Below are 13,980 nucleotides of genomic sequence, written 5' to 3' on the forward strand. Positions count from 1 at the left end.
TATTACTCCGGCGACCGTGCCAAAGACTGTCATTCAAGGCCAAAGGGGTGGTGACTTTTGAAGAATCTCAAATATATAAAAATATATTTTCGATTTGTTTAACCATGAAGGCCTGATTCACGCAGTCTCCTCTGAACAGTTGATGTTGAGATGCGTCTGTTACTTGAACTCTGTAGCATTTATTTGGGATGCAATCTGAGGTGGAGTTAACTGTAACGAACTTATCCTCTGCAGCAGAGGTAACTCTGGGTCTTCCTTTCCTGTGGCGATCCTCATGACAGCCAGCTTCATCAACGCGATTGTTAGTTTTTCGACTGCACTTGAAGAAACTGTCAAAGTTCTTAATTTTCCAGATTGACTGACCATGTTTTAAAGTAATGATGGACTGTTGTTTCTCTTTGCTTATTTGAGRTGTTCTTGCCATAATATGGACTTGGTCTTTTACCAAATAGGGCCATCTTCTGTATTCCGTCACAACACAACTGATTGGCTCAAACGCATTAAGAAGGAAAGAAATTCCACAAATTAACAAGGCACACCTGTTAATTGAAATGCATTCCACATGACTACCTCATGAAGCTGGTTGAGAGAATACACATACACACTGACCAAAAATATAAACYCATCATATAACAATTTCAAAGATTTTACTGAGTTACAGTTCATATGAGGAAATCAGTCAATTTAAATAAATTCATCAGGCCCTAATCTATGGATTTCACATGACTTGGAATAAAGACATCTGTTGATCACAGATGGCTTAAAGAACTCACAATGGGCCTCAGGATCTCATCACGGTATTTCTGTGCATTCAAATTGACATCGATAAACCTCAATTGTGTTCGGACACAAATTGACATCGATAAAACCCAATTGTGTTCGTTGTCCGTAGCTTATGCCTGCACATACCCCCACCGCCACCATGYGGCACTCCGTTCATAACGTTGACATCAGCAAACCGCTCACCCACACGACACCATACACGTGGTCGGCGGTTGTGAGGCCGGTTGGACGTACTGCCAAATTCTCTAAAATGACATTGAGGCGGCTTATGGTCGAGAAATGAACATTAAATTCTCTGGCAAAAGCTCTGGTGGACATTCCTGCAGTCAGCATGTCAATTGAACGCTCCCTCAAAACTTGAGACATCTGWGGCATTGTGTTGTGACAAAACTGCACATTTTAGAGTGGCCTTTTATTGTCCCCAGCACAAGGTGAACCTGTGTAATGATCATGCTGTTTAATCAGCTTATTGATATGCCACACCTGTCAGGTGGATGGATCATCTTGGCAAAGGAGAAATGCTCACTCAGAGGAATGTAACATAATGTAATGTAAAATTTGAGAGAAATACATTTTTTGTGCGTATGGAACATTTCTGAGATCTTTTATTTCAGCTCATGAAACACGGGACCAACGCGTTACATGTTGCGTTTATATTTGAGTGTATAATAATATAATACCTCCAGGTCCTGGGCATCAGACTCCAGATCAGCTCGAAATGCAGAGTAGTACGCATCTGGGGAAGGGGAGGGGCACAGAACAACACAGCTCAAATGATTAGTGTGTGTGTGCAGCACAACGCAACTCAAATGTATTTTGAATGTATTCAATAGGTGATGTTTGTAATTGTCACATCATATGATTTACCAATATGTGCAATTCAATGTTAAAAGTAATAATCCGACCTATGCAACGGTCAGTAAAACCCAGACTGATCTACCACGGTCTGTGTGAATGCCTGGTTGTCTTTCCACTGTAGCAGCTCTAGGAGCTACAGGACTCCCAGACAGCCTCGGCTAGCGGCTGTATTCTCCTCCACACACTGGCTTCCCTCCCAATAGCCCACAATATCTACATTTCAGTTACATAACCTACTATAACAGGGTGAGACAACCAACCCCATCCCGTTAGGAGCTACCCTACACCCCCCGTTAGGAGCTACCCTCTCCCCCCGCCGTTAGGATCTACCCTCCTCCCCCCCTTTAGGATCTACCCTACCACCCCCCCGTTAGGATCTACCCTACACCCCCACCTTAGGAGCTACCCTCCCCCCCTTAGGAGCTACCCTCCCCCCCGTTAGGAGCTACCCTCCCCCGTTAGGAGCTACCTCCCCCCGTTAGGAGGCTACCCTACACCCCCCGTTAGAGCTACCCCCCAGAGCTACCCTCCTCCCCCCGTTAGAGCTACCCCGCCCCCCGCCGTTAGGCTACCCTACCCCCCCGTTAGGAGCTACCCTACCCCCCCCGTTAGGCGCTACCCACCCCCCCCATTAGGGCGTCACCCCCCCCCCCCCCCGTTGGAGCTACCCTCCCCCCCGTTAGGATCTACCCTACACCCCCCGTTAGAGCTACCCCCCAGAGCTACCCTCTCCCCCCCGTTAGAGCTACCCCCCCCCCCGTTAGAGCTACCCTCCCCCCCGTTAGGAGCTACCCTCCCCCCGTTAGGAGCTACCCCTCCCCCCCGTTGGAGCTACCCCTACACCCCCGTTAGAGCTACCCTACCCCCGTTAGGAGCTACCCTCCCCCCCGTTAGGAGCTACCCCTACCACCCCGTTAGGAGCTACCCTACACCCCCGTTAGAGCTACCCTACACCCCCCGTTAGAGCTACCCTCCTCCTCCCTGTTAGAGGCTACCTCCTCCTCCCCCCCGTTAGAGCTTCCGTCCTGCAGGGCTCTCTCCAACCCTAATCTAACACACCTAATTCTACTAATCAGCTGCTCACCAGGATTTTGATCAGCTGAATCAAGTTAATTACAACAGGGTTGGAGCAAAAGCCTGCACACCCAGTAGCGGTTGTCCCCTCGCCCCGGGTACAGTACCCTCCGCCCCGGGTATCTGAGCTGCGACGAGCAGCAGCTCCCTCTCTAACCTACTCACCTTCTACACGATGGACTCAGTGGTGGAAGGGGCCAGGGAGACGGCGTCCTCGTTGAAGCGGCGCTTGACCGCGGAAGCGTAGGCTGTCCGGTTGTCCATGTCCCCTGAGAGGGATCTGAAAGAGGAGCGCCACAGGTCTAGAGTGGCATAAATACTGAACATACTGAGAGAGAGGCTGACGGACTTGTACAGACGACAGACTATCTGTACACTCACACTCAGACACAGCCTCATACTGAACACATTATGAGAGACTACATTACACTACGAGACCACAGGAGACAGAGACGGCGGGCTACGGCTAGACAGCGGCTACGGCTAGACGACGGCCAGACGACGACGGCGACGGCTAGACGACGGCTACGGCTAGACGACGGCCAGACGACGACGGCTACGGCTAGACGACGGCTAGACGACGGCTACGGCTAGACAGCGGCTACGGCTAGACGACGGCCAGACGACGACGGCTACCGGCTAGACGACGGCTAGACGAGCGGCTAGCGGCTAGACAGCGGCTACGGCTAGACAGAGCGGCTACGGCTAGACGACGGCAGACGACGAGGCTACGGCTAGACGACGGCTAGACGGCGGGCTACGGCTAGACGCGGCTACGGTAGACGACGGCGCAGACGACGACGGCTACGGCTAGACGACGGCTAGACGACGGCTACGGCTAGACAGCGGCTACGGCTAGACAGCGCTACGGCTAGACAGGCGGCCAGACGACGACGACGGCTACACGACGGCTACGGCTAGACGGGCGGCTACGGCTAGACGGCGGCTACGGCTAGAAGCGCTACGGCGAACGCGGCAGACGACGGCTACGGACTAGACGACGGCTACGGCTAGACGACGGCTACGGGCTAGACGCCGGCTAAAGACGACAGCAGTCCAGAGGGTCATAGTCTACATGCTCAGAACACTATATTACCACCACCACTACTACCACTAGCACAAATGACAAAAACACAGCTTCAAGCCTCCCTCCTGCAGCCTGCCTGCAAGATGGTCTGTCTACGACAGCGCTCGCTGTTTTCAGGTCTGTAGCTGCTGCATGGCAATCTCTATTAATAACATCACAGAGTTGTAGACAAAACAAGCATTTAAGCTGAAAGGCAACAACAGTAGAATTAGATTTACACGCACCACAAACCACCCGAATCTGTTCACAAAGGTCAAATACCAGACAGTACAGGTGCATCAGAGATAGACAGAGACGAAATAACGCTTCTATCACCAGACCCATCAGACTGTTGAACAGCTTCTATCACCAGACATCAGACTGTTAAACAGCTTCTATCACCAGAGACATCCGACTGTTAAACAGCTTCTATCACCAGACCATCAAGACTGATAAACAAGCTTCTATCACCATCAGACTGTTAAACAGCTTCTATTACCAGACATCAGACTGTTGAACAGCTTCTATTACCAGACCATCAGACTGTTGAAGCTTCTATCAACCAGACCATCAGACTGTTAAACAGCTTCTTCTACCAGACCATCAGATCTGTTGAACAGCTCTATCACCAGACCAATCAGACTGTTAAACAGCTTCTATTACCAGACCATCAGACTGTTAAACAGCTTCTATTCAGACCATCAGACTGTTAACAGCTTCTATCACCATCAGACTGTTAAACAGCTTCTATCTACCATACATCAGACTGTTAAACAGCTTCTATCACCATCAGACTGTTAACAGCTTCTATCACATCAGACTGTTAAACAGCTTCTATCACCAGACCATCAGACTGTTGAACAGCCATCATTAGCCGTCTACAAGGTGACGCAGACTTACACAAAACACAAGCCATCATACACCCACCTGCTGCTGTAGTGATATTTAAAACTCTGGTCCACTTCCTGTTTCACACTGTGTATTTAATACTGTATCCTCGACGTAGCTCATCATAACATTTATACTACTGTACTTTGTTTTTTAAAAAGACACTATTTATTTATACACTGGATTTCTTAAAACACGGCTTTAGTCTAATATATTTACTGCAGTACATATTCCTAGATTATTTTGTGTAAATTCTCCCGGTGTACAAAACGCCGGCTTCACCCCTGGGTCAGAGCGGAACCGTGGTCTGACCGGGCACAGGGAAACATCACGGCGGGGGGGGGGCGTCTGCCTGCTTGTCAGGGACCAGTGGTTGTAAATGGATCCCGGTAAGAGAGACACTCTGTAACCCTGACATTGAACTGCTTTCTGTTCTCACTGCGACACCTTACTATTGCCTGTGAGTTTCAAACGTGAGATCAATTCTTTGTTACCGGTTGTGTACATTCAACCTAAAAGCTAATATAACGAAGGCATCAGAGGATTATTTATAATCTGTCACAGAGAATGGAACCCCCCGTTTATTGGAGTTTATTTTATTTTAACAACTGTACTTTGCACACAAGTCCTGCGCACATACCCACAGTACGTGAAATGTTCACCTAGGAAAAATAAAGACTATTGATTGTGCTATTTGGACAATACCAAATGCGTTCTCTGCCACCGCCAGACTCCCTGGGGAAATCAGACCACAATGTTGTCGACACCCTCAGGCCAACCTACGTTCGCCTCCTGGGAGGGCAGAAACCACAGTTAAAACTACCTGGCCAACCTACTGTCCGCCTCCTGGAGAGGGAGAAACCCACAGTTAAAACTACCTCAGGCCAACCTACTGTCGCCTCCTGGAGAGGGAGAAACCCACAGTTAAACTACCTCAGGCCAACCTACTGTCGCTCCTGGAGAGGGAGAAACCCACAGTTAAAACTACCTCAGGCCAACTACTGTCGCCTCCTGGAGAGGGAGAACCCACAGTTAAAACTACCTCAGGCCAACCTACTGTTCGGCCTCCTGGAGAGGAGACAACCCACAGTTAAAACTACCTCAGGCCAAACCTACCTGTCGCCTCCTGGACAGGGAGAAACCCACAGTTTAAAACTACCTCAGGCCAACCTACTGTCGCCTCCTGCGAGAGGGAGAAACCCACAGTTAAACTACCTCAGGCCAACCTACTGTCGCTCCTGGAGAGGGAGAACCCACAGTTAAACTACCTCAGGCCAACCTACTGTCGCCTCCTGGAGAGGAGAAACCGCACAGTTAAAACTACCTCAGGCCAACCTACTGTCGCCTCCTGGAGAGGAGAAACCCACAGTTAAAACTACCTCAGGCCAACCTACTGTCGCCTCCTGGAGAGGGAGAACCTACAGTTAAAACTACCTCAGGCCAACCTACTGTCGCCTCCTGGAGAGGGAGAAACCCACAGTTATACGCTGTCTACATCTGCACGACAACAGTATCACTCGTCTCCAGGGGTGTTTTGACTGTACTATGTGGGAGGTATGCTGGTCTCCAGGGGTGTTTTGACTGTACTATGTGGGAGGTATCTGGTCTTCAGGGGTGTTTTGACTGTACTATGTGGGAGGTATCTGGTCTCCAGGGGTGTTTTGACTGTACTATGTGGGAGGTATCTGGTCTTCAGGGTGTTTTGACTGTACTATGTGGGAGGTAATTGTGGACAGCAGCTCTGATCTTGATGAACTCACAGATGTTGTTTCAGACTAATGTAAACTTTTGTGTTGAGTCAGTTGTGCCTACTAAAACCTGTAAATATTCCCTAACAATAAGCCTTGGGTATCAAAATATAAAATCACTGCTTAATAGGAAGAAGGCAGTTTATACTGAGGGTGATACAGGCTTTAAGAGATGTACAACGTGAGATCAGTTATACTGAGGGGATAGACCGGCTGTAAGAGATCAAAAGACAGATACTGGTGGACAAGGAGGCATACAAGTAAAGGGTGGAGAGGATGTGTTTTGTCCCCACTCCAACCACCCACAGGGATGTTCCTATCCACCCAGTAAGACCAGCAGGCTAATGTTCCTATCCACCCAGTAAGACCAGCAGGCTAATGTTCCTATCCACCCAGTAAGACCAGCAGGCTAATGTTCCTAGACCCAGTAAGGCCAGCAGGCTAATGTTCCTATAACCCAGTAGGCCAGCAGGCTAATGTTCCTATAGACCCAGTAAGACGAGCGGCTAATGTTCCTATCCCCAGTAAGACCAGCAGGCTAATGTTCCTATCCACCCAGTAAGGCCAGCAGGCTAATGTTCCTATAGACCCAGTAAGACAGCAGGCTAATGTTCCTATCCACCCAGTAAGGCCAGCAGGCTAATGTTCCTATAGACCCAGTAAGACCACGCAGGCTAATGTCACCTATAGACCCAGTAAGACCCGCAGGCTAATGTTCCTATAGACCCAGTAAGAGCAGCAGGCTAATGTTCCTATAGACCCAGTAAGACCAGCAGGCTGATGTTCCTAATCCCCAATAAGACCAGCAGGCTAATGTTCCTATAGACCCAGTAATAGGCCAGCAGGCTAATGTTCCTATAGACCCAGTAAGACCAGCAGGCTAATGTTTCTATCCACCCAGAAAGACCAGCAGGCTAATGTTCCTATCAGCCCCAGTAACGACCCAGCAGGGCTAATGTTCCTATCCACCCAGTAAGGCCAGCAGGCTAATGTTCCTATAGACTCAGTAAGACCAGCAGGCTAATGTTCCTATACGCCCAGTAAGACCAGCAGGCTAATGTTCCTATCCACCCAGTAAGGCCAGCAGGCTAATGTTCCTATCACACTCAGTAAGGCAGCAGGCTAATGTTCCTATAGACCCAGTAAGACCAGCAGGCTAATGTTCCTATCCACCTCAGTAAGGCAGCAGCGCTAATGTTCCTATCCACATCAGTAGACCAGCAGGCTAATGTTCCTATAAGACGCCAGTAAAGACGGCAGCAGGCTAATGTTCCTATAGACTCAGTAAGACCAGCAGGCTAATGTTCCTATCCACTCAGTAAGGCCAGTAGGCTAGTCTTTAAAAGAAAATGTTTTATTGCTATGTAACTTATGAAAAGTTATATTGTCAATTTGTTTTGTATTTAAAACGTGTACATGACACTGCAACAAAATCTCTCCATAGGAACAGAGTCAGTCGAGTAAAAAGTATTTATATTCCATTTGATTACTGCTACAGTGCTATTTGGGTTCTTAAATCAGAGTCGTCCCACCGTTCTTGATTTCTTGTCATTTTTGTATATATATATATTTTTTTCCCTTACATATTGTTTGACATTTTACTGCATTGTTAGGAGCTAGTAACATAAGCATTTTGCTGCACCCACTATAACACCTGCTAAACTGTGAACACGACCAATAAACTTTAAAGTTGATTAAAAAAATTGTTTCAGGTGGTAAAAAGTGTAAAAAAAAATGGCTTTCCTACTACTAATTTAAACTGCATACTGTGTACTATTTAGGAAGTACTGTTAAGTAAAAATGAACGCAGTAAGCAACAAATAACAGCATCCTAGGCTCATCCTACTGAGAATGACTGATCTATTGTGCAACTGCATTGATTGCCGCCATTCCATCATTTTCTGATTATCAGCTGTTGTCAGACACTGGGATCCTGTCATTTAAAGCACACTACGTTTTTTACAGCTGACATAGAACAGTGATGTATAGAGCCTATAACTACTACCGGTGATCTAGAACAGTGCTGTATAGAGCCTAGAACTAGTACAGCTGACAGAACAGTGATGTATAGAGCCTATAACTAGTACAGCTGACATAGAACAGTGATGTATAGAGCCTATAACTAGTACAGCTGACATAGAACAGTGATGTATAGAGCCTATAACTAGTACAGCTGACATAGAACAGTGCTGTATAGAGCCTGTAACTACTACCGGTAACATAGAACAGTGCTGTATAGAGCCTTTACCTACAGAGTAGAGGTGGGACAACAAACAGGAAACTACTGACAAGACACTGCCCTCTATTCTTACCCAAGTCATTTTTCGGTGATTAGTTACACAACATTTTTGCAGAATTGTTGGTTCTATGAACTATACACTTATTGACCAGCAGCATCGTTTGCGTAGCCTATTGATTAATTGGCCAGGTGGCTAGTTGTTCTTGCTACTCACCCGGTGCGGCTGTTGTGGCTGTGGTTGAGGCTGGCTGCAGCAGTGTGGCTGGAGGAAGAGCTGTTGAAGGCGGCTGAGGCAGGCTGAGCACTGGGTCCCCGCGGGGTGAGGGTCATGCCTGGGATGCGCGGAGAACCGAAGGGGCAATCAAGGGCCGAAGAAGACTGGTCCCGATCCCTCAGGGCTGGGGAGACATGAGAGATGGTTAGAGCACTGCTGGCCCCCAGTAATGCTGCAGTCAGGCTCTACACTGAGCCCTGCAGGAAGTGACTGGCCTATGTTTATCCGGTGCAGTGTCCTCATATTCGGTTACATCTCTTTGCCCCACCTGAACTTCTTCAAAGGTGTTGGGACAACGCTATGTTGGCAGGTACTATGTGGGTTTTTTATTTAAGTAAACAAAAAACATTTACTTTGGGTAATAACACACATAAAAGCCTACTATCCCCATCATGTCTCTCTGGCTGTTCAAACACCATAGTTCCGTTCGAGTCCTCATTTCCTCTCCACTGTACGCTGGCCCAAACCAGCGTTGTCACACATCACTCCTCAACATCTCCTCACTTCACTGTCTCCCATGCTCCTTCTCCTCCTCTCTCCTCTAACTCTCCTCCCTTGCCTCTCTCTTCGCTTGTCCTCACTCTCGTCCTCTCTCTCTCTCTCTCTCACTCTCTCTAATCTCCACCTCATGTTCTCTTCTCTCCCTCATTCTGCCTCCTAGTTGTCTCCCTCGTTCGTCTCAATCCTGTTCATCCATCCGCATCTCTCTCTCCTCTTACACACACAAGTCCGAGTAGCTCTTACTTACTTCTCACTGCCACCACAGACGATCGTATTCTCAAGGAAGGTGATTACCACATATGAGATAGATTTCGAGTGGGTCAGTCAGCCTCGACGATATACTATCCCCAGGTCACAACTGCGAAATCTGTCTAAGCGTCGACAGACAGCTGTGACCGTATAAACTGTGATTTCAGCACTAAGAGACATTCCTGCTAACGAGCTCATACGTGATGTGTGCCTCCATCCCTACCTGTCGTGTTCCTTCGGTGTGTGTCGCCTTCTATCGTGTGCCTTGCGTGCTTGTGCTCTGTCGTTTCGTTGTGCATCGTGTGTGTGTGTGCGTACGCTGAGCTCTCGTGATGTTTGCTCTTGTGCGCGCTCAGATGCTTGCCTCGTGCTTGTGCCTGTTGTCCTGTGGTGTGTGTGTGTGTGTGTGTGTGTGTGTGTGCTCTGTGGTTGTGTCGATCGTCGTGTGTCGTGGCCTTCTGATGAAACACACAGTGTAAGATACCTAAAATGAGTGTTGACACTGACTACCAGTGGAAGTGAGGAATTAGAGTACTTATGGAAATACTATACGTGAACACCTGTTGCAATAAGTAAACACACTATTTACTTAAACAGGAAGTTACAGCGTTACATAGTTCCCCCCTATACATGGAAACCTTCTCTCACCTTCCATCCTATACTCTCCCATCCCCTCTCCTCATTCTTGCCTTTCCGACCGTTCACTAAATAATCAGAGGCTGACCAAATCAAATACAAGGCACATTGCGGTGTGAGTGGAGACCGGTAAAACAAAAAACAAAGAGGCGATATGAAACTGTCTCCACCCATTTCCTAGGACCGGTTCTATTTCTGTGTGGGATGGAACAGCCTCCACTCTGCCCTGTTATTGGTCAGTTGAGCCAATCGGTTTGTTTGCCTATGGATTCCAAGCCGAGGAGGAGTGAGAATGGTGGAGAAGAGAGTCGGAGCGGGAGAGGGAGGAGGAGAGGGAGTAATGGGGGGAGAACAAGTATGGGAGAGGGAATGGGAGAGGAGAAGAGAATTGGGACAGGAGGAGAGGGGAGAGAGGAACAGGAGGAGAGGGGAAGAGGGGGAATGGAGAGAGGGGAAAGAGAATTGCGAAGGAGGGAGAGGGAATGTGGAAAGGAGAGGGGAGAGAGAATGAAAGGAGGAGGGGGAAATGGGGAGAGGGGGAGGGGGCAATGGGAGAGGAGAGAGGGGCAATGGGGAGAGAGAGGAGGGGCAATTGGGGAAAGAGGAGCGGCAGAGGGGAAATTGGGGAGAGGAGAGAGGGGGCGAATGGGGAGAGGAGAGAGGAGAAATGGGGAAGGAGAGAGGGGGCAGAGTGGGGAGAGGAGGAGGGGAGATCTCTATCAATGATGGGAGATCTGTTCATTGTGATCATTTCCAATGTTGTAGCTTTGAAGGGAGAAAAGTTAGCATGTGTGTTTTGTTTCTTGTTCTAAACTGTCTCGGGGACCTGAAATCCCCAAAGGAAGCAGTAAAAAAAGTAAAATTCTCCCTCAGGGGACAATTTCCCACATCCCAAGAGAGAGACAAAAGGCTATTTTAAGCTTAGGGGTTTAGAGTTAACAATAGGGGTATGGTTAACTGTTAGGTTAGGGGGTTTTTAGGTCCCCATGAGGAATTTAAAAAAACAGGTGTGTGTGTGTGTGTGTGTTGTGTGTGTTGTGTGTGTGTGTGTGTGTGGTGGTGTGTAGTGTGGGTGTGTGTGTATTTTTTCCACTCAAGGCCGAGGTTCGGCGGACGCTGTTGTGGAGGTCCTAATGCAGAGAATCCTTCTAATCGGGAGAAAAACATAAGTTTCAAGCGTAAGATATATACAGTGCCTTCAGAGTGGTAATTCACAACCCACGACTTTTATCTAAATGTTTATCGTTACAGACTGAATTTAATTTACTAAATTGAGAGATGTGTACCCTAGCCTACCCAAAATATCAGTGGAATTTGTTTACAAATTTTTAACAAAATTAATTTAAAAAAAAACAAAAATGTCTTGAGTCAATAAAGTATTCAACCCCATTGTTAATGGCAAGCCTAAATAAGTTCAGAGTAAAAAACGTGTTTTTGTTTTATTATAATTACAATTTGTTTTATTTAACCTTTATTTAAGTAGGCAAGCAGTTAAGAACAAATTTCTTAATTACCGACGGCCTCCTGCGGGGACGGGGGCTGGGAATAAAAATAAAAATGTGTAATGTGGACTCACTCTCAATAATAGTGGTTTAACACGATTTTGAATGACTAACTATCTCTGTAACCACAGATAAATTGTAAGGCCTCAGTCCAGCCAGGTGAATTTCAAACAACAGATTCAACCACAAGACCAGTGAGGTTTTTCCAACATTGCACGGCTATGGTAGATGGTAAAACATTTAAAAAAGCAGACAGTTGAATACCCCTTTGAGCATGGGGTGAAGTTATTAACTACACTTTGGAATGTGTATCAAAAAACCCATCACTACAAAGATACAGGTGACCTTCCCAACTCAGTTGCCGGAGAGGAAGGAAACGCTCAGCGATTTCACCATGAGAGCAATGGTGACTTTTAAAAACAGTTACAGAGTTTAATGGCTGTGACAGGAGAAAACTGAGGATGGATCAACAACATTGTAGTTACTCCACATATACTTAACCTAATTGACAAAGTGAAAAAGGAAGAACTGTACAAAAACAAATATTCCGTAATATGACATCCTGTTGTGCAACAAGGCACTAAAGTAATGCAAAATAATCAAGAATAATTAACATTTTCCTGAAATACAAGTTGGGCAACCCCAATAACACAAACACTTACTAGAGAAGTACCCTGACACTACTGCAAAGTTTTCAAGCATATTGTTATGGGTATGCTTGTAATGCATTAAGGACTGGGAGTTTATCAGGATAAAAAATAAACTGGAATGGAGCTAAGCACAGACAAAATCTAGAGGAAAACCTGGTGCTTTCCATCAGACAACTGGGGAGATTAATTCACCTTTCTTTCAGCAGGACAATACCCTAAAACACAAGGCCAATATATCACTGGAGTCTTACCAATAACACAGTGAATGTTCCTAGAGTTGGCAAATTACAGTTTTTTACTTAAACTGATAGAAAAATATATGGAACGACCTGAAAATGGTTCTCTAGACAATGTTCAACCAACCAATTGACAGAGCTTGAAGAGATTTAAGAAAGCATAATGGCCAAATGTTTCCCAATCCAGGTGTGGAAAGCCCTTAGAGAATTACCCAGAAAGACTCAGAGCTGTAATCACAGCAAAGGTGACTAACATGTATTGAGCTCAGGGGTGTGGAACATTTATCTAAGCAAGATATATTAGTGTATTATTTCCATGTATATATATATTTATATTATTCTTATATATATTTATATATATTTTTTATTATAATTATTATCATTTTTTAATAATTACAAATATAATAAATTTTTTTTCCACTGACAAAAAAAATAAGTCAATTTGAATCCCACTTTAACAACAAAATGTGGAAAAGTAAATGGTGTGACTACTTTCTCTGAAGGCGCTGTAACAAAGACATGACCCGGTTAATTGAAGGACAAACTTAGACGGTAGCATTGGCCAAAACAAAAGACATACTTGCTTGTAAGTGCAAGCCAGTTGGGATATGTAAATGAGTAGGTGTGAATAAATAAAAGTACTCAGGGTGCTGACCTTGTACACATACCTTGTTCTTGCTGCTGTTACACTCAGCTTATAGCGTCCGACAACTCCTGTGAACGTTCACTGCACAGTCTGCAAAACAGAGGAGAAATGAGTCAATTTTCAAGGGTCAACTTTATTTTCAGTTACAAACAAATCTAAAATACATTTGAACAGCTACTCGACAGCGCTGGAGTAACTTGAGTACATTACAAAAAAAATGCAATGATATCCTATTTTCCCCAAACTTAGAAATGTTTTGCACATTTATTAAACAAAAAAAATAGAAATACCTTTATTTGCATAAGTATTCAGACCCTTTGCTATGAGACTCGAAGGGGGGAAAAGTTGGGTTGGTTTTATGACTTAACACCAGTCGTAAAATGATTTCTAACTCTCAGTATCCAAGATTGGAATGTCTGAGTGGTATAGAGAGATTCTTGCTCAAAGAACTTCACATCGAAAAGTGGATAATGAACAATACAACCTTAACATAAAAGAATGTGGGAAATGGTCGGTGGGGATCCAAACAATGATTATGTTGTATCATTTGTGATTTTGTGATACCATTAAGACGTTATAACGGAAACATCGTAACTTAAGAGCTTTCACAATGTATGTCAGAGTTAACCA

General features: G+C 45.9%; 1 protein-coding gene across 1 annotated transcript in view; it reads right to left on the reverse strand.

The window, feature by feature from the left end:
* Positions 1 to 13,980, reverse strand: part of arhgef18b (rho/rac guanine nucleotide exchange factor (GEF) 18b) — a 100,532-nt gene that overhangs the window by 57,538 nt on the left and 29,014 nt on the right. The window contains 4 exon segments of the mRNA XM_070447450.1: positions 1,464 to 1,629; positions 2,888 to 3,115; positions 8,871 to 9,054; positions 13,360 to 13,440. Of these exon segments, the coding sequence (XP_070303551.1) occupies positions 1,464 to 1,629; positions 2,888 to 3,115; positions 8,871 to 9,054; positions 13,360 to 13,440 (659 nt within the window).

Source organism: Salvelinus sp. IW2-2015, linkage group LG16, assembly GCF_002910315.2.
Source record: "Salvelinus sp. IW2-2015 linkage group LG16, ASM291031v2, whole genome shotgun sequence".
Lineage (NCBI taxonomy): Eukaryota > Metazoa > Chordata > Actinopteri > Salmoniformes > Salmonidae > Salvelinus > Salvelinus sp. IW2-2015.